The sequence below is a fragment of the Centropristis striata genome, chromosome 7 (genome assembly GCF_030273125.1).
Source record: "Centropristis striata isolate RG_2023a ecotype Rhode Island chromosome 7, C.striata_1.0, whole genome shotgun sequence".
NCBI lineage: Eukaryota > Metazoa > Chordata > Actinopteri > Perciformes > Serranidae > Centropristis > Centropristis striata.
Window position 1 is genome coordinate 13,511,724 of NC_081523.1, and position 22,327 is coordinate 13,534,050.

The following is a 22,327-nucleotide window of genomic DNA, read 5'->3' on the forward strand; positions in this document are numbered from 1 at the left end:
GACAGCTGTGTGTTGGCTGCGCTGGTAACTTATACTTTTAAAGTTTTTAAATATGAATTTTGTAGATGCATTTCAAACTTGCAAGTTAATTGACCTCTACAGAACATTAATATCTTAGTATTTGCTTTTTGCCGAAAGAGTGCACTGCCAGCATTTGTAGATAGTGCTTTATAGCATGGTCTACTTTACAATAGGTGCTGCATTCCTGTTCCCATAATAACCTCTAGTATAAATCCCTATACATGCTGTACTTCTTATAAAAATCTCTGACCTGTTTTGCACATTTTCCCTAAAGTTTCCAAGTGGTAGTTCACCTTTCATGTTATTTCCTTTCACACATTTTGCTACAACCCTTTCGTACAACCCAACCCTTAAAATGCCAAGGGTCACGAGTCAAACATATGCAGCACGGATTACAATTTATTACTCCACATTTGCTTGATAATTTTTCTCTTTTGACAAGCTTAGGTAAATCATATAGGCTACTCTATAATGTATGAGGACTCGGCTGGCTTGATGAGTAAAGTCCGTTGCTATTGGCTGTTACCCCTGTGGTGTTTGAGTTCCCATAAGACCAATAAGGCTTGTCTGTGTTCCAACATGACTGGAATCACTGCAGGAACAGGTAGAGGTCCACATATTTATAGAAACCATATGCAAATGGATCAGTGCCATGTTGGATTGTTAGAGGAGAGAGGTGACAGTTAAATACATGTACATAGAAGGAGAAATATATAGGCTTCTCCCTCTCTTTGAGACAAGTCTAATCAGTTAGGAAGGCCTCCTCTGCTCATTTCATTTGAATATATTCAGCTTGGACTCAGACTAAGGAAGTGTCTCTCCCCTCCCATGTATATTATTCCTTCCCGCTGAAGGCTCATTATTTTACAGCAGGGTGTGTGAGAGGTGGCCCCAGTCTCTGAACTCTCTGTCGAGGCTGTATTAATCAAACTTCACACAGCGGGGAACGGTCCACCCACTGACACGGCACTGCTCACTCTACACTTGAGGACAAAAGGGAAAACACACAACCTAAGCTGTTACTGTGAAGCATCTACAGCTTTTGAAGATTACCACTTCTAATTTTTCACAACAATAACTCCCACACCCTTTCAAAGATCGTCTAGAAGACTGTTCATGCTCAGAAAGTATTTTACATCACTGTCCATCCATTTAAATCAACATGTCTTATGCTAAAGCTGTACTTTTCCTTTTCTACACAGTGGGAAACAAGATCTTTGCATGGGGAAATGGCACCAGTGGACAGTAAGTGAATTTCAGAAATAAATACACAAAAGCCTAAGATAACATAAGAGCAGCATAACATACAGTAACCCTAACTTATCTGGGTATAGTGTTAATTTAATTTTATGAACTATAATACCTAGCTATAGTCCTCTGGCAGGTTTTCGACAACATAATAGCACACAAAGACAGAATCTAACATACCTGTCAAGTACTGCTAAATATTTATACATGTTAAACATCTAGCTATTTGTACTCGGATGTTAAATATGGTCTGAAAAATCTACCAAGTAGTCAGGGAAAGTATGTTTAGGAACCCTGTAATTCCCTCAATTCTTGTTATTATAGCACTGTTCAGACTTTCAATGCCCTCACTTTACTTTAGAAGACTACTCAGATGTCCATAAAAGTTCAACTATCCTTGGTCAGTTTTCTTCTGCCCAGTGGTCGTTCAGATGCCTTATTGCCTTCTGACAATATACCATACGGCTGTATATTAAGCTGCAGAAAGACAGACAAACAAACAAACAAACAGACGGACATAGTTATATACACAAAGATAAGTTAGTTTTCTCCTGATGAGCTTCCTTGTTAAAACTTCTCCAGCCAGAAGCCAGTCTGGCTGTAATGACATCTAAGGGCCTGGGGGCTGCAGTGATTCAGTGGCCCTCAAGTACTCAAACAGCAGCACTGCAGACCTCAGAGAAATACATAAAAGAACCAAAGGCATCACTTCTCACTCTCTCATCATCTCCCATTGTCCCTTATTCTCCTCTTCTTGCTCTCCATCTCTCTGTCTGTCTCATTCTGTCTCTTCTCTCATGATGCTTTGACCTCTCTAAGCAGGTCGAGGCTCTCTCGTGGGGAGCTTATAGTTGGAGGAGCCTATAGTTGGAGCTCCACAACACCCACTTGCAGAGCAAGGGGTGAGCATCTCCGTTACACAACTGGCACTCTGATATCTGAAAACTCCTCAGCTCTCCTGTGTGTCTCACTGGAGGCGAGAGAGGAGAAGAGTACGAGGGAGCTGTGTAAATTTAAACTGGCAAACTTTCTGATGGAAATAGCAGTGACCCCAGAGTGGTCTTGTCTTGAGTTGAAGCATTGTTGTAATCAATACAGGCTCTCGTGGGGATGGCGGGCGAGGACCTTTCGTTCCCCGTTTGTGGAAATAATGGAGAAGACTGTTTGTTATTTTTCCCAGACATGCCGCAAACTAGCAGATATGGCCGGGGCATTGCAGGTTATGACGCTGGCTCAGGGAAACAAATACAAAGAGGAGCATTTTATCAAGAAGCAAACAGCAGAGCTCTGTTTGAAGCTGCTGGGAGCTCACAGGTCACAGGGGTGCTGGGGCTGCGTTTGACCAGCTCATCTTGAAAAGGGGTCTTGGATGTTCTTTGTTCACTCACACTAGGGATACGGAGACAGCAACACAACTCTCAGCCAAGGCCTATGTAAAGTCATTTATACAGCTACAAATTGAGTTAGGTTCACTTATTATTTCTTCCCTGGGAACGTAAAACTGACCTCACTGAGATATGCCTGTTAGACACACTCTGTATATGATACTTGTCTGTATAGAGAAAACATAGCAGAACACCACATTATTGCTGTGCCTGTGTACACTGAAGAATGATATCTAGCTACTGAGATCTCATTTGATATATTTTTTGCATTAAAATGACTTTTTACTTGTTTATTTACACATAAGTTTCGTGTGTAAACAAAAATATTAGCTAATATTATTAGTTTTTAGTTTGCTTTGAATTATTAATTTAAACATTTTGCAGATTATCACTAGAGATACACAGATTGCAATTTATTATTAATATATTATTATTTTCATTTCAAGGAAAATACAATAGCATGGTCATAATAAAACACTGACTATTAAATGACTGTTCTTCACAAATAAAATCCAACTGAAAATGTATTGACTTACTTTCCGAAATGAAAACATGTACAACAGATCAATATGACATCACACTGAATTTAATTTATCAGAACAAAATCTTATTTTAACTGTGTATATATTATAGAGTCAACTAATTATTATCTAAAACTGTGCATGTATTTACCTATTCATTAAAACAAAACAATTAATGAATCATTATGTATTTACAAGAATGTAAAGATGTGTATTATGTTATATTTACTTCTGCTCCTGTGATCAGCATCATTCCCCTGATAGCCCCTTACCTACTGACTGCACACAGCACAAGAGGAGAGATCCTCCACTGTTGTCATAAGAGCCGGTCACTGTGATTACTCTGAGCAGTACGCATAGGAGTGAATAACAATATAATATTTTTAAATATATTTCTAGCTTTGTCTGTGATGATCTGAAGTTGCTAAATTTTGCTGGGCAGCAGGGAATAAAGTTGTTCAGAGGGTCTGTTACTGTCTGCAGCTAAGTTACCAGTCATGGCCGATCAATCTGTGCATCTTTAATTGTCCCCAGGTGTTTGCCACCAAAAGATAAAGTTATCCTTCCCACAAAAGCTTATATTGGCCTTTACATGATAGAGAAGAAAGTGTCAAAGGTTGTTTTTTTTGTGTGTTTTTTTTTTAGGCTGGGTGATGGAGAGAGGGCAGTAAAGGACCAGCCTGTCGAGGTTAAGTTGCCGCAGGAGCAGAACATTAAAGGGAACCACGCAGATGTGGATGTCGTCAACATAGTTGGTGTGGCCTGTGGGAGCAGACACTCCTTCATATGGACTGAAACTGGGCAGGCCTACAGTTTTGGGAACAACTTTTACGCCCAGCTAGGCTATGACGTCCAGAGGCGTGACTTCAAAGACCACCAGGTAGGAGGATTATGGTGTGTTTACAATGATGACCAAATCCAGAGTATATACATGATTTATACTGGTATACAGGTGCATTTACAGAGCAATAAATTAGAATATCACAGAAAGTTTATTTATGTTAGGAATTAAATTCAAAAAGTGAAAATAATGCATTATATAGATCCATTACACACATAATGAAACATCTCATGTCTTAATTTATTTAATTTCTTCTAATTATGATTAATGATAAATTTCAATATTACAGAAGACCAATTGTAATGTTTAATATGCAAATGTTGGCCTCTGAAAAGTTTGTCCATCTATATGCACTCAATGCTTGGTTGGGGCTATTTGACTTGGAAATGGACTTTTCCATGATATTCTAATTTATTGAGATGCACCTGTATATGGATACCTGAAACACTCTGAGTGAGGGTTAACACACACAAACAACAAGAAAAGTCTCAAAAAATGTCCAGTCATCACATTAAAACCAATGTGAGTTTTAATGCCCCCTTAAAACATTTACATTATCTCGACAGTATAATATCATTAGTTTTTAATTCACTGTTGTGAGAGAGCGGGGCCGATGGAGGCATACGTACGATGGATACCTCAAGGGCCTGGATGGCTCTTTGCTGGTTTTCTCTCTCTATCTGTGTCCTTACATGGCTTACCATACAGTAGCATGCTGCTGAACCATACAAATCCTAAATTAAGTGCTGTGGAATTGAAATTGGCTCTCTTGTGAAGTGTTCCACTTGCATTGGAGCTTAATTTTGCCTACTCATATCATTTGATTCAGTCCCTCAGTCCCTCTTTTGCTCGCTGCAGCCCATCGCTCCCTCTTCCTTCTCATGCAAAATAAGCCCATTTAATGTGACAGTGTCTAGGTGAATGATTGCCACTCAACACTTGATATATGGGCATGTGCTTCTGTGCGCATGTGTACTGGATATATTATATTTCCGACAGATTTTCACAGTCTCTCGCAGTGACATTAGTGCATTGTTATACATTACATCTTTCAGTTTTTTTTGCACCCTCATACTGTAATGGATGGAATAAAAAAGGGAAAGTGTGGCAGTGTTTCAGTCCACTCTCTCTCACTTGGCCAAAATATTTTTTTACCGTTTTCATTTCCATTTTGCCTATGCTGAAGTCAGTATAGAGAAGTTTAATAACATCCAAACTGCTCTGTCAGTCAGTCATGTCTGTTTGATTTTTCGAATTAAATGTCTCTGTTTAGGTTTTTACTGCAGTATCATCACCATTTTTTTTTGGGCTTCCACAGTGAAGTGTTCAGCTTGCTGTTTTCAATCACCAGGAAGCTGTTTTCTTGTTATGTTATCTGTTGTTCCTCTGGCCTTGTTCCAGCAGTAACATAAGACATTTTCCCAAAAGAGAAGCCTAAGAGTCCATATGAGACTGGCCTCACAGTGGACGGGGGGGCAGAAAGTACCCAGCCACCTGGCAGCAGTATGGAGTCCCAGGGCCCAAACCTCTCACCTCTCCTCCCTGATAAAGGCCACTGGGATCTGCATGAATGCACCCAGCCCTCACCTCTTTCTGCTGCAGAGGTAAAGAATGGGTTCTGGTGGTGTGTGTATCCCAAAGTCACAGTTTCCTCTCATTCTAGCCATACCAGTGGCCCCTGATTGCCCCAGGTGGAGGCCCAAACCTGGCCCTCTCTCTTGTATAATCCCAACCTCCATCTTCTTTCATCCCTTTTGCCTCCCTGTGTTTTTTTTTCAGTAAGTCCAGAAAGGCTGCTCCACCTCCAGCTATCCCCCAGACTCCGTACTATACGATACTGGCTATTGTTGTAAAGAATATGTAGGTTGGAACTGCCGGCTTCACCCCTAAGGCTCCGTTTTCTTTACTGTCTGAAATGGAGTGGTAGGAGACTGCTGAGATCTGAGAAACACTATATTCTGTTCTTTATTGGCCCAGTGATAAGGTGTTGGGATTCCGCTCACACCTGTGAGCCCATTGTTCAGGCCCGCTATGGCATTTCACCTGCAACAGACAAGGTTAGACAGAGCTCCTATTTAATGGTTTGATTGACATTATTTTAATGGCACACCGTGGGGAGCTATATATCTGTGAACGGAAATGAAAGTTAATCTTGTTTTTTTTCCCCTCTCATGTCTCTGCCCCCACTCTCTCTCTCCCCTCATTAGGACAATGACATTGTCATTTTCTCAGGGTTTTGCAGAATGTTTGTATGCAGATAAGACAGCCCCTCTTTAGGTCTCCATGTCCTGCTTATATAAACATTTTGATGAGAATTAGCATTCACTGGTTATGTTATTGCTTAAGCTGTGGTAGTATCAAGCCAGTATCATATAGCATAGGTCTGTTTGTTTTCGTGTGTGTGAATTTTCTCTCTCTGTATACAGAACATGGCTCAGTCTCTAAGTAGGTTAACACCACCTCGCTGGAAATGTACCACCCATTGTCGGTATTTCTACAAAACTAGGCAAAAAGCGACCGTGGGAGCATGAAAATAAACTCTGTTCCTAAGTGTGACACGTGTGCAGCTTGAGCTTGGCACAGCATCCATGTTCAGCCTGGCTGAGCACAACTTGTTTGAATGTCATATTTATCCCTGTGTTTTGTCAGAAAATTAACTTCCTGTGAGTTTGCGGCAGAGCCGAGCATATGGCCACAGCTCTCTAGAGATGACAGCCTAGCGGAGCGGGAGCTCGCCGGTGCCGCTGCCCTGCTCTGGCGGCAGATGCTCCGGGCTTCTCCGCGATTAAGTGGAGATCATCACTGTTTTCTTTGAGCACCGCTGTGCCTTGTACTCTGAAGTGTTCCGTTAATCACTGCCTGCCTCCCTGCCTTTTCCACACAAGCTGCCAAAGCACTCATTAAGTTTGAATCTCCCTCTCACTACTCGCTCGCTCACCAGCTCGATACATTGCGTGACTGAATCTTAGCAGTCACCCTTTCTGCAGGAACACAATGGTTTGTTGCACCTGTTTGCTAGAGGGATCATAAAAGCCACATCGTTTTCATGTACACTTGTTTTCTGGTCCTCTTCGGGTGTTTATTCATTTTTCAGGCATTGCGTGCATACTGTAAAATAAGTGTTGCTGTTTGTGCTACTTCTCTAGTCTGTGTATGCTGGTGTAGTTTCTCCCCAAGCACTAAAATGCTGCCTTGTTTCCAGTATAGGCCTTTGAGGGTAGTGAAGCCTTTTCTCAGCTTGTCTTCTTTTGTTTTCCAATGATGCCTCCTCCTTCTGTATGATAGGAAACTGCTAGTCACTTTTGCAGCAGTTACCCTCTCTCTCTCTCTCTCTGTATGTGTGCTTGTATTGACTTTATAGGATCAGAATGTAGGTATAATGTTAAACACAACTCTGGTCAAAGAGAAACAAACAAGATAGATATTGAGTCTTTGTTAGCCCCACACCCTACCCCCCAACTCCAGTATCACACACCCAGTTGTGTTGTGTATATCTCCTACACAAGCAACCATCCTTTGTCATTGTTAAACATTGTGACACGCTTTAACCCTGATTGATCTTGATCTCCGACACAAATAATAATGTGATTACAGGCTTTTCTCAGCTTCCCTCTTCACAGCAGTGGAAAATAACATTAGATATTTCCTTTCATGTTAATCGCTTTGGTTGGAAGTATACCTCGGTGCACCAATAGGCCTCAGTAATGCCTCCTTTCTTCTAAAAAAAAAAAAACCCATCCAAAATAACCTATTTGCAGCACACCCACACACACATTGCTTAGCTCTATAACACCGTTATTCTGCACCCATCAAAGCCTAGCTTGCTTGTCCTGGTGCAGCGATCATTCCCTCACAATAGCGGGATGGCATTACCGTGCTTTTGAAAGCATTTGCATGGCAAAGCAATTGCATGCACCTTGTAAATAAAGGAATTGATCCTGTTCATCGCAGGTTGGATTTCCTGGATAAAGCTGTGGGAAAAGGATCCCGTATGCCATCTCGCATCGATATACAGACCCTGTTTCCTCATCCTCAAGTTTACTTTGCAATAACTGTCTGCTTCTTAATCTTGTCTGTCAGGCTGTCAGGCAGACACACAAAAACGTATGTGGTTTTCTCTGCTGCATTGGCTCCTTGGCAGACTCACTGATTAGTGCCAGTTTGCCTCTTTTTCAATATGTAGATACCCAGATAGAAAGCTGGCCCTATTCATTGGGTCCAAGTACAAAAATAGCAATTGCTGTTCTCAATCAACTATGAAGAAATTGGTTTGCATTGTTAGAAGAGGTTGATTAGTGACACTTGAAGAGGCTCTTGAAATTACTTTCAAATCAGGCCGAGTTGACAGACAGCTGGTTCAATATTAATTTTACAGTATAAGGTCAGCAGTAAAGAATACTGTTGTCTTTTGTCATAGTTCATGCTGTATGAGTTCTGTACATTTGTACCTTCTGGGCCTGCATATTGTTATTCAACACAATAAACGTTTATCTCATCTACTCAGAATCAAATCTATTCACAACTGTACAAATTGCTGCTGCGCTCTTGGCAAGGTACAGCTAATTTTTCCGACGAAGAAATTCCTTGTCAGGAGCAGCCAAGGGAGAAGGTGTCAGTTTGATACCACAAGTACACTAACGGCTGTGCGGGAGCATAAGTGTTCGCTGCGCTTCGGTGACGGTGCGTTTGATTTTTAACACTGACCACCGGTGATGCCAACCCTGTAGTCCTCATCTGAGCTGCCTCTTGAGACACGTACATAGATTTCCCTCCCCCACATCTCACTTCAGACTGATCCTGCTGCTGAGAGAGACTGAGAGAGAGACTAAGAGAGAGACTGAGAGAGAGAGACTGAGAGAGAGACTGAGAGAGAGACTGAGAGAGGGGGAGAAAGTAAGTGAGAGGCTGCCAGACAATAAAGTCGCTGTATAGTATATACTTCTATCACTTGTCTATTGTTACACCGTAGTTACAAGCTATGCAGTACGTGGGAACTCAGTGTGGGTGTACAACGACCTAAACTACTATACCCATCTCCCCTAGGGGCACCTCAAAGGACGCTTGTTCTGTTCCTCCTCTCAGGCCCTGGGCTCTGCTGAAAAATGAGAGGCAAGGCAAGTGAGAAACAGGGAAGAGAAGGAACAGAGGGAGGTAGTCTCAGCTGTGTAGGAAGGCTAACCTGCGCCTCTGGAGATCATGCGTCTTTTCAAAAGTACCAAGACAAACCCACCTTTCTCACTTTAGGGCCACGGTGTTGAAATAGTTCAGTATGTTGACTTCTGCTGCACTCTAGCAAACAATGAACAATGCCTATAGTGAGTTCTATTCTTTCCACATTTAGATGTTATGCAAAGTTTGCACTTATATGCATTATTTTCTCAGTGTGAATGAGAGAATATAGTGTTTGTGACCTTGTTTCAGTTTGAATCATATGCCCCACTGTTTCCTAATATGCCCCTAGTGTATGTAATGCTGAAAGCACATTTATTACACATCAATAATTCTGTACATTTCCTTCTGGAAAACTAATTCTCATAATAGGATTTTGTCAATGTGATTTGAATAATGATCTCAAAACATCCCATTTTAGGCTACTTAACTAAATAGAATATTACTGATTGCAACACTTATCCATGGTTTGGGTTTTGGTAACCTTCTTTTCTGTTTCTTGCCAACAGCCAATTTTCTCTCAATTAAAGCATGATATTAGCACTCAGTAGGGCATAAACAGAAACAACCGTACACTACTGAATATCATGGCTTGATTATGAGCTTAAGAGTGGGTGTACAGATGGATCCAGTTTCTATACTCCGATTAGAGTGCTGGTGTTTTTATGTGTGTGCATGTGTCTGCGAGAGAGAGGGAGTGTGAATGACTGCTTGCATGTGCAGGAGTGTGTCTGTGTAACACTGTTGCTGCAGGAAAAGCTGGAAGTTATCAGCTCCATCCTTTTTAAACCTCTGGAAAGGGGGGGCAGGAGGAAAAGAAAGACAAAAGTCACAGGTATAGTGGGAAGAAAAAGTGTATCATTACATTGAGAGCCAGTCAGTGGTGATGCCAGTTGGCCAAAGTTAGCAGGAAGCTGTCCTAGTAAATGGCAGCAGCTGCTCGCAGTTCGAGAGAGCATGTCCCAGTCAGAGGAGAAAAGCGATGGCATCTACATTAATACTACCTTAATGGCCCATCTGGCACTCCGTAGGGTCCCTGGCTGCGCCACCGACTCATAGGCGTTTGACAGGCAGTCTCCAGCGCACCAGACGCGCATGGCATGCCAAATGGCGGGGAGACGCCTCCGTGGCGCACAGATCTGTCAAACTCTCTCTGACGCTGTAGTCACACAGGCAAGGGAAGTTAAGGCAAGTTTTCACACGTGATTGGTTCTTGACATGGATGGGGAGAGGGAGGGGGCAGGAGGAGAATGACTGGCTTGTCTATCTCTCTCCTCCGCACCCTGCTCAAATGCAAACACACATATGTGCACACTCACAGGGCACACATGCTTAATCACACACAACTACACACACTCCCCATACTAGATGCTAAGTTGCCATGACCAGATTAAACCTCAATGAGAAAGCCAGGTTAAGATTAGCCAGTGGAGGATTCACTCTGCTCTGATGGCAAATGGAGATAACAAATATTATTTTTGCTGCAAGTCACAGCCTCTCTCAGTAAACAAATACTGGAACAAATTGCTTCATTGGAAGAAATTGTGGAAGGTCTTATCAAAACACCACAGGGGTTTCTGGCTATAATTGGCATAATTGGTTGACAGAGCAGGCTGCAGTCCATGATGTGGCACGGCGATGCACTTTATAGGAACTGAGTGATCATGGCCTTAAGTCTATAGATTGCCCTTTCAGATGTTTGATACTGGGCAAGAAGTGCATTACTTCATGTGCAAACAATGGACATTGTAGGGTCCACCGGTCTGTTGTAATCGCTTAGTAATATATGTCAAAAATCATAATGTCATACTGTACATTTACATATCTAGTGTCATCCACCTTTTAATCATAGTGAGCTACAGTAGATATTGTTCAAATCAAGCAGACAGTAATTAAGAATAATCCTGATTTAAATCTAATAATTTAACTGGTGTACAGGGTTGAGGGGAAACTTTGGCTAGTTTTACAAGTGAGTGATCTCACCCAAATTCCTACTCTGCCTTATGTGCTTGGCCTTACCACAAGCCCCTGTTGAGCTGCACAATGCTGGCACAGTTAAGGTTGCTCCCAGAGCAGGTCACATTCTGCAGTACCCACCAGCACAGATCACAGTCCCAGAAGTGCGCATCACACTGCTGCTGGGAAACTATGGCTTCTTTCTGATGAGTAAACTACACACAAAAGTACAGCAGGAGTACTTTAAAACATTTGCTACCATTCTTTCTCTCACACTTTTTCTTAAGGACATTTTGAGAGATAGCAGCAGTTCAAAAATGGAACGGAAGGTTCTTTAGAAAATGCATTTCAAATGGCTTATCCAGTAGGTAGCCCCAGAGGACACCTCAGGGATAAACCTTGGCAAGAAAGGAAGATAGAGGAAAAAAAGTGAAATTGGAAAGAAGACACAGCCGTGACTAAAACAGTAGAAATATATAGAGAAAAGGTATCCTCTTAACCTGCCGACGCCTCTTCAGAGGAATCACAGCGCTCCATATCAGTATTCACTTTCTGAACATTTTGCTGTGTTCTGTGTTTATAGAAAAAGTCTAGATCCGCTGATGTCTCTTGCCCCAGACAGTCTCGTATTTAGACAGCCTATGCAGGTGATTTCTAAATGACTCACAACACTGTTAGACACTGTCCCAGTTTAGTTCTGTTGTTCCATTGTGTGTCTGATGTTGTTCTCGCATTTAAAGTAAATCAATGGAATAATGTGCGTGGTAAAAAGTGGTGTACTGTTTTATTTTAAACAAAACAAAACAAGTAAAATTGGGGTCAGCTGGACAACAGCTGCCAAGTCTTGTGTGCAACGAGGCAAAGGGAGGAGAGAGCGATAGAGAGATGAGGGCTGAAAGGAAAGAGTAGAGAAAAAAAAAAGTGGAATCAGCAAATTGGGGTTTGGGGGGTAGAGAAGAGAGAAGAGCAGGAGGAACTCTTCAACTTTCACTCTCATTCCCAGATGTGTTGTAGGCAAGACGTAGCCTTTGAAGAGCTTGTGGCAAAATAGGCAAAATATGAATACACACACCCTCTCCACTTTCGCTCTTTTTCATTTGCTTCCCCTTTTCCTCTCTCTTTCTTTCGCTCCCTCTTTCAAACTCTCTCCACATCTCCCTCTCTTTATCTTTCTCCCTGGGCATCTCCGTTCCTTAGTGGCAAGCCCAGCTGGGGGGTTTCTGTGGTACTGTGAGTGAACCTTCACTGTCTCCTTCGGCAGGCAGCTGTCCCTGCACAACACACAAATGCACACATACTGCACTTACCCATGCCTCCTCTGCTAACTTTAATTGGCTAAAAATACCTTCACATACTCATACTTTTCATACACATTTACATATGTGACCAGGTCAAAATGGATAATTTACAGCTTTACAAAACAAACCTTACTTTTTAGTTGAAGTTGAAATTTCCGAACAGAAATAAAGTTTGAATATTTTTTATTTTCACGACTACTAAAAAAGGACAGATTATTTCCCCTGCCATGACTACCACTCTTTCACATGCAATCTACTCTGAGGCCACTAGAGGGAGCTTATATTATGCTGTGGTCCCTCATGCCAGGAATCTGTTTTATTGTACTGTTGCTCCAGCAATTTTTCAAAACGCCCTATCCTGTCCCTAAATGCCATCAACTGTCCTGCAGTTTCCTGTTTTTGACAATGTAGAGATCATAGCCTGTAACCTAGACAAAAGACAGGCATAAATTGGTATTCAGAGTGTGTGTTCCTTCAAACTAATACAATAATTGCATCTCATGTGTTTGTGTTTTACCGCAGATATCCAGTAGTGTGAGTCTATGTGTGCATGTGCAGAGGTGATAATTCTACAGTTGCTCAGCAGCTTGAACAGGGTGTATAACGACAATAACAGAGTGCATGCCCAGGCGTGCTTTCAATCTGCTCCCCAAATGTAATGAGTCTGGGCAGGAGCCTGGCCATCCCAACTTGATCACAAACGGGAGGAAATCTGCAAATGATTTATCATATCCTGTGGAGATTCATCAGTTACACATGTCAAAATGATGCTGAGCTGAAAATTAAAAGGCATCTTTCGTCACCATTATTTTCCTAATATAGACGGAAAGTGGGAGCTGGAAGGCAATTCAGTCAGGACAGCAGAGGAAAACCCTTTAATCTGGTTCAGTTTAGAGTATTTATTTGATCTCATTCCATCTGTATAGATTTTATGTTTTATTCAAAAATAAATGAGTCAATGTTATACAATGCTTTACGTAATCAGAAATATCATTGAAGCTTTATTGCTAAATTAGTTTTTAAAGTAATTTTAAAAACACCACATTATGCATTATAAGATGGTAAGCATGCTTTTATTAATAAGTCAACCTTTTTTTCTGATTTATGCATACCTTATGCATATTTATCTCTTCTTTTATTTGCACCTTTGCCCTCTTGCATTTTATCAAACTGCAGAAGACTAATGCATATTGTCACCTAATCATCTTCTCCTGTCTCTGTCCCTCCCTAATAGAAGGGGGATGACATGACAGCATCTGAACTAGACTCCCAGAGTTGTCCTGCCATAACGTTACACGATCTTCCCTCTCACGTTACTCAAACAGGCTTGGCCGATGGGATTTGCCATACTCTGCGCTTCTCCTCTCCTCCACTCCTCCTGGCCTTTTCCTGTGACAGGGCTGCCGATGATACAGATCCGCTGTGACATTTTACATTGTGCTCCCTAATTGCAGCAGCTGATAGTGGGATAGCTCACCATACAGCTGCATATTTCCACTTTTTTTCAGCCTATGGCTTTTTTCTCCTTTTTTGGGGGGGGGGGGGGGGGGCTAGCACGAGATGTTGTACTGGTTTAGAGTATTTGCATTATTCACATGTTGTGTGATGGTATGCCATTAGGCATTTTCTCCTTGCTGTGCAACTCTATCTGCAGCAGCACTTTTATATAAAATCCATTAATTTAACTGAAACCTTAAACAGAATGTCTTTTCCTCATTTTACAGCATTTATAAAACTTAGCAAAGATGTTTGTGGCCCAAAGAATATTTGTCCATTCCTTCCCTTGCTCTGGTGTTGTGTCCTCAAGTGTCTCCAACAGTCTGCAACTCCCAAACTGAAAGCCAGAATAAACCTGTGTGACAGATGCAGCTCTAATTATACAGTTGTTTTAAGACTGTCAGGTTGCAGCGAAAAGGGAGCCAGCCATTTGGGAAAGTGAAGGAGGAGGGTATGGAGTAGGAAGAGGGGGGGTAGTGGGGGACGATTTGATGGACGGACATTGTAACACCAGCATCTGGTGATAGCTGCAGCTGCCGTATCGTTTTCCCACTGCCAGCTTGCCAGCTAAATAAATATTGCCACGATCTGTCTTGTACTAGCAAGTGTAAATTACTTTAACACGTCAATAACTAGTTTACAATGATGTTTTTTTTCCTGCCATTTCAGGATATATATTGATTTCACATTGCTGTTAAATGGCATGAGCATTGTTTTCCTCCCCCTGTACTTTGTGTTTCACATAGACTCCAGAGGAACTTGGCAGGAACACGAGATGTAATAGAATAAACTGTATCTATCCACACAGTTGAATGTCTGGATACACAATTGAAGTTTTAATTAATCATCTTAAAAAATTCTGCCCCCTGTGATAGCAGATGTCATCGTTTTTTTCTTGAGAGCAAGGGTCAAATTTTTAAATTAGTTTCTTTGTATGTGTGTTATTTTTTACACTGGTAAAATGTATTGTGTTTGTATGCTTTTTGAGCCATGATGCATTAATTGTAGTGTTACAATCTGAAGCTCATAGTCTCACCGCAGTGATGCGTTTAGTGTAAAATGAAAACCTTTCTCTCAAAAAGTGCATCCAGTGTGCTTCTTTGTTTAGTAAAGCTGATTATAATTAGCACAGCAGACAGACAAATCTTTAGTATCAATGTTACCAGTATAATTTTCCATTTCTTCTTCAATAATAGAGGGAAGTAATTACCCAAGGAATGTGATGCAGTCAGAAACAATGCATACAATATACATTTGGTGTGTGGTGTTTCAAAATAGACAAAGCAACCATAGAATGTACAGTATGTAAATGACACTGTATGAGGCTCCATGGTTGTTTTTCGTTTGGATATGCACGTGTGTGTGATGAAGTGGGAGCATGCACGTGTGTGCACCCATGAAGCATCTCTGCAGGCGTGCTTACACTTCTATATTGTGTGTCTATTTTCATTCATATGGGTTCCGCCTCGCGCGGACAGATGTTGGGAAACCCACAAAATCAGAGCTGAAGCCGCACTATAATCACCGCGATTTTAATCAAGGTCTCGCATTGTGACCCACTTATTTTCTCACAGTGCTGATTGCGCTGCAGTGCAGTGACGACTAGCATTACAAAACTGCAGCCTGTGATTAACCTTCACATCATATACATGTCCCCTCACCAGCATACAGCGAATCCTAATCCCAAAATTACACCCACTTGGACTGGAAAACCTCTCCCTTTGTCAAATTTAAACATTTTCCTCCCTCATCCTCCCATCTTGATATGATACAATGATGATGCCTGCTTCGTGCATATGAGCAAATTGAGGTATGTCTGAGTGTATAATACTCAACTGATATATTTCAGTCAGATAGAATAATCTAATGTTGGCACACTCTGTGACCTACCTATTTTTTTTCTATACAAGTTAAACATATCCACAAAATATGACACTGTACAAATAAAACACTCGATTCTGTTCTAGGCTTTTGTGCGAAAATGGAAATATTCTAACCTTCTTAGCCGTTTTCACCAGCATTATAATTTTCACATCAGTGATAATAAAGCAGATTGATTATTCATTCTCATGCTTCAACACCATTTAATTGTGTGGCCAGAACACTCCAACTTGGGGTCAGCAGGGCTCTCTCTCATTTGCACAAAGACGCATCAACACACACACACACAAATTCAGAAATCTCTCGCTTTCCATTTCTCACAGATGCTCTCACTACGCCTTCTCAAAGGGCCCCCTAAAACATGCCCAGACAGGAATTAGCCAAAATATTCTTTCTCCTATCAAACACACACTGTGCCCCTACTCGGTCCATCCCACTTATTCCTTCAACATCTCAATTAATACCCCTTAGGAGGCATGGCGCCCTGCAGGGGCACAGAGACTCACTGCGGTGGTGGATTCTCCCTGTAAACGTTCAGCACAGATACTGAAGTACTTTCATTTTAAACAACGTCACTAAACTATCACTTAACTCCATCTCAGCCCCAATCAACACCAACAGATTAAACACATTGATTCATGAGCTGTTGTTGGATATAATTTACGTGTATGTGCTTGTGTTTGTGTCTTTGCATTTAAAACTTAGTCCAGTTCTTCCTTCTTTGGAGAACTCAGGGAATCTCCAGTACTTGTGCAATTTCTAAAGGTTCCATATATTGGTGCTTATCACATGTATTTATTAGTGCTTCTTTTAATAGCATGGCATTTTAAGGATGTTGAACCGGTAAAGGCAGAGGGCTTTAATGTTCAGTTTGTATGACAGCCATATAACCTATGCCATACCTGTAGATCTGCAACAATCTCTGTCCCCTGTCTCTCTCCTCTCGCCCTGCCTGGTCCTCCTGTTCAGTAGCTAATGGATCGTTGTGGTTTCCAGGGTCTGCTCCAGAAATGCTCTCCTGCGGAGATCTCGTAAGAAGTGCCCTCAGCTGGTCCCTCCGTCTGCCATTAGGCCTCTCCACACTTTTTATCCCTAGACCTCTGAGACCTCAAACTGCCAAATGAGTTGAATTATAGCCAGTTATGTGGAGTGGACCCGGCGTCACGGGGGAGAGGCCTGAGTCAGTGGAACTAACCACACTCCTGACCATTAAAAGGCAGCCTGACACTGCCTCTTCATCTTCCCCCATGCTCTCAAAGGCCGGCACTGCAAACCCATGTCCCCCAGAGGAGAGACACAGTACAGCAAAGCAACCAATGAGCCAGGCAGCTCGCCAGCCAGTCTGTCAGGCAGGCAGGAAAGCAACCAAAGCAACCAATCTCCTCCATAGTCTAGCTTCCACATCATTAAAATTAAGCTTTTTTTCCTGGACTCTCTTTTTGTTTTTAGATGTTTCTTTTTCTCACCTATTTTTGCCCTACATTGTTGCCCTATATATTCACCTGTTTCTCATCTGTCTCCCCTCTGTGTTCTTCAATCACCTCTGCCATTTTTCTTTTTTCCCCCGTCTGCCCTTCAGCTAAGTGGGTGGGGTTGCAGGGTTATAACCACACAAGGTTAATTGCAGCAGCTAAAACAAGCATGGCGGCTTGGGCCCCAGCTACTGTATAAAGGAGGTCATCTCAGTCAGGCAACCCTCACAAATCCACTCATAACATCTACAGTCACACGGATGCTGATCACGCCAGCCCAGAAGACAACAGTTTGCATCCCTCACAGACAGACACAGCAGACACATGCACACACACACTGCACTGAATTTGATCTGTCACAATAACAGGGGCATCATGACATGATGGATACAGCCCTTTTTTTCCTCTTCTCTCCCCCGTTCTGCCTCTCTCCGGTAATCTTGATGCAGTGTGTAATGTTTGCTGTAGCCGGCGGCTGGAATTGAATGAGTGATACAACCAGAGGTGCTGGGATTACCGTGGGCAGAATTGATGCTATCTGTCCAATGATGTGTTATTTTGTGGAAGTGAGGCAACAAACCGGAGAGAGAAATGGTCGCAGCACTCTGTATGATTTTACAGTTTAAGTGGTGAAAGACAAATAGAATAACAGTGATGTGCTAGCAGGGGTTGTAAATGGTTGAATAATTTTCCTCGATTTCAACATTCATTTATCTTTTCTACAGTCTTTTGCGGGGCTCCGCATGGCAGCTTGAATGCTATTTATCCCTCTAGTCTACTCACAATTGCAGCATCAGCTAGCTCAGCACCCATCTTTAGAGGTGAGACAGGTGGCGTCCAGTCTCTAGTCCTTTAATAGGGTCGGCTCAGAAAAGGGTCAGAGGTAAACTAATGACACCTGCAATAGATGCTTCTTCTTGGAAGCCTAAGCTAAGGCTGAGCAGGAGCTGGGCTTGTGGGAATAAAGGTGTACTGCTTTAAGACTCAGCAGGCTGTGCCTGGGTCAGATGCTAACCATTGAAAAGACTAAATTCAGCTCTTTCTGCAGGTTTGGGGCACAAGCTGAGGGTCCTGGGCTATTGTTGTGGGGTCAGGCTGAAGCCGTCCAGATTGCCAGAGCAGCTGACAGCCATTCATCACAAATTCAGCAACAGTTCAGCACTGTATGGCTATGGAGTTCTGCTTAGGTTAGGTTAAAGTCTTTACACAGAAGTTTTCCCTTCTCACAGTTGTTCATGTGTTTTAATGTTAATATTGATTTGAATTTCTAGTTATACTTATATAAGAATGCATTGTTGTTGTTATAGGTCTATTTCTTATTTTTACTGTTATGGGAAACTTTGGAAGACACCAATTTTGCTAATCAATCACTGTAGTGTCTTAAACGGTCACCTCTGTTTTTGTCCAGAAACTTTTTAACACATACACTAACTTTTTGTCATTTGTTCACAGTCTTGAGTTTTCCCCAAAGCATAGTTAGGGCCACCAGGCAATCGCACCGAGCACTGGTCCCATACAGCAATAGCTGTAGTTGCCCTGAGCACTATTGTTATACTGTGGATTTTTCTTCTTCCTCTTTCATACGCAATTTAATTTAAGAAGAAATAATTTATACATAGAAACGTAGGAAAATTTGTCTTCTCACTCACAATCCTCTGGTAAAGCTGTCAGAGTTATAGTTTGGGCATAGGACGCACAGATGCACCACCAACACGCACCAACACGCACCAACACGCACCAACACGCACCAACAGCCTCATTGGCTCCCATATTAAAAATGCAGGAAGATTTCTGAAAAAGGGAGATGTAACATTTTTTTTAGATCGCTCTAACAAAGCTATTTTTTCATTTTTCTTAAAAAAATACATATGTAGATGTTCAGGAAGAACTCAGGGCGCTTAACGTGAAGTCGGATCAATGATAGGTATTATGGTTTTGCCAAAAATGCTTTCTGTTCGAGGCCAGAAATTCCAGTCTGTCCACCTCTGGCTGCTGTCACTGTTCCGGGCCATTGACAGTTGGTGGCAGTTAATCCTGTTGATTGCTCTGCTCTGATTGCCTTTGATCTTTGCTGTGATTGCCTTTGATCCTTTAATGTGATTACAGTTACAGATACACACACACACACATGCGCTTAAGCACGCACACTCTTCCAGATACATATGCTTCAAACACACACGCACACACAGTGATTTTAATCACACACACACACACACACACACACACACACACACACACACACACACACACACACACACACACACATACATTTTGAGGTTAAAGGGCACAGGTTGCTGTATAAATACATACTTGAAAAGGAATGCTTGTTGTAGGTGTGCTCCTTGTATATTATATAGTATGATAACATTACTAGTATTAATTGTTTGAAATCTCTGAAGAATCTCATCATAGTGTATACACACCGGCAGTAGCCCCTGTGGCCCTTTCAGAATTTCCCCAGAGGAAATTTTCTAGTTTTGGCTTCTTCTACACAGCTGATCCATTCATTTCAGCTTTTTTTTAGGCAAATTCTTTAAAAAGAAAGCACCTTCTAAGGATGTCACACTGCTTACTCAGTCACTAGTTTTTGGTACTCAGTGTTAGCAACTACTTTCTCATCTGTCACTCACTTGAATTTACAGTATGTGTTTATGTGTAATAATTGTACGTTTTTCGGTTGGCAGAGAAAGACTGCAGTTGGCTTTGAGGGAAAAATTAAATAAGAAGGGCTATTTTTCTCCCCTCTGTAAACAGCTGGCAGCATCCCATGCTTGCACAATTAATGGGCATCTAATTGGCAATAATCATTTTTACTTAAGCAAATTTAAAATAGGCAGTTGCCCCTGGAACAAACAGCTGTTGGTGAAACCTTCTGGCAACATAACGTGGATGTTTGAGGATATGGCTGATCAATGCTTACAGGAGGTGGTCCATACATGAACACTTACACACCAAACAGTTGGCACAGACTTGCACAAGCTTTTCAACCAAAACCTCATAGGTGCTGTATGTTGCCTTCAGGTGCATTTGATGCACAAATTAACCTGCACTGAACTTATTTATTACCAAATCTGTTGTGATTGATTTAAGCTGTGTTGTATCATGGTTCCCATTGTTGGTTCCTCTAATTGTTTTAATGCAACATTACCTGTTTATAATCCGATTTGCCCTCTGTTCCATTTAGTCAAACACATCAAGAACTGTTTCCGGTCTTCTTGCTAACAATTTAAAACAAAAGAAAAACATTTATAATCTACTAAGGTGCACTTTGTGGACGAAATGCACTTTATGCACATTTTTAACCATGATTATTTAGATGAGGGTCTATCTATCCATTGAGCATTTTATCTTTTAACTGTTTATTGACTTCTGTTCTGTTTTGGTCTAGTAGGTTTTTAGGGGAAACTTTATATATTTTTTTTCTTTGTATGGAAGTATATAAGAAATTGCAATCTGAAATCTGGACCAGATGGTTCACCCTGGTAAAACTGTTGGGACATTGAAGTTCAGAATATTGAGTTTCCAAAAATCTATTTTAGAGTGTAAATTCACTGTTTACATCTTAATCTCCCTCATATTTATCATAGACTATAAAGTGTAACAAGATGCTAAGGTACCTCAAAGGGGCTTCTACTTTTTTGCAGTTATTTTCTGTCAGGTTGCCAATATTACTTGAGACACATAGTGATCCAGATAGTTTCTTAGTAATAGCAGTGAATTGAGGTGAATGTTGCAGATTTTCATCCATCACCAGATAACATGTTTCGACACAGATGACAAAATTTGCAGTAGTAGTATAGTAAAGTATATCTCTGTTGTAAATTAAGAGTACATTTATGTGCTTTAGCAGGTAGGGATTTCACAATTCCATAACTTTTAGAGAATAAAAGCTTTATATTGTATCTGATACTTTGCTGAATGTACATTTTAGGTGTTATCAGTTTACATGTCCACCAGTAGTGCAGTTTTCATGTTCTTTACATATCCATCAAAATGTATCCAGCAAGACACTGGATGATTGTTCATCTATTTCCTCCTTTTTTTTTTTTAATGTGTCACTTATCAGAGTGTTTGTCATATATGCTTTGACGTATAATTTTCCATCTAGCTCAAAGATCCCACAATACTTTGCCACCCAAGACCTTGGTCAATTTCATTTTTCTTTATCTATATCTGGTTATTTGTCTGCTAAATCAGTTCGCACATTTGTCTGTGATTTTTGATGGGTTAGTAGAACTTTTCACCACAGACAGATGATTGTGTGCATGTGAGTAAACCCTATCAGTGTACTTGTTTGTTGTCCTGTTCCATATTGTATAGCTCTGGTTCTTACTCTTAACAGCAATATTTAATTATCACTAATGAACAACAAATATTACCATCTTAATATCAAATAAATAAATATTTGTTTCAAAAGTGGCTGCTGCTGATAGCTACAAAAGGCCAAGGATGGGTTGCTAATGGCAACCTGGTAACTATTAATGCCATTATGAGTTAAAGCAAGCCAATAATATATATTCACAATGAGGATTTCTCTATGGCATGAAGGAGTTTTTAGCCAGTTTGTTTTAAAGATACTTGTTGAATCCTCTTTTGACAGCTTTTAAGGTCAGACCTCTGCAATGTGAATCTATAGAGTTGTGATTTCATTTCACTGAAAGCAATCCCGCCAAGGTCATGATTCAATATAAAATACTATGAAGAAGTACAGTACAGGCAGGAAGGACAGAGCCTTGCGGCTGGCAGACAAGCAGGCAGTGAGCAATGAATTAAACACAAAATTGTACTTTGCCATATAACTCATCCGGCCGGGTTACTCCGAATGAAAGCCAAATAGGACATAAAGAAAGAAAGAAAAGAGAAACTGTAGTTAATTTGATAAAGTTATAGTGAAAGTGTCTTTGACATTGGCTTAAGGACTTTAATATAATGCACAAATTAATTTACATGATGAAGTCTCTTCTGCTTTAAGCCTTCCCCTTGATGAAAGGTGGAATGAGTAAGGGTAAAGATGGAGCGAATGAGTGTGTAGGATGCT

General features: G+C 41.2%; 1 protein-coding gene across 1 annotated transcript in view; it reads left to right on the forward strand.

Annotated features, from left to right (window-relative positions):
* The window catches only part of LOC131974411 (uncharacterized), a 291,428-nt gene that overhangs the window by 42,987 nt on the left and 226,114 nt on the right, over positions 1–22,327 (forward strand). Inside the window, exon 3 of the mRNA XM_059336707.1 lies at positions 3,821–4,055. Within this exon, the coding sequence (XP_059192690.1) occupies positions 3,821–4,055 (235 nt within the window). The remainder of the gene's footprint in view (positions 1–3,820; positions 4,056–22,327) is intronic.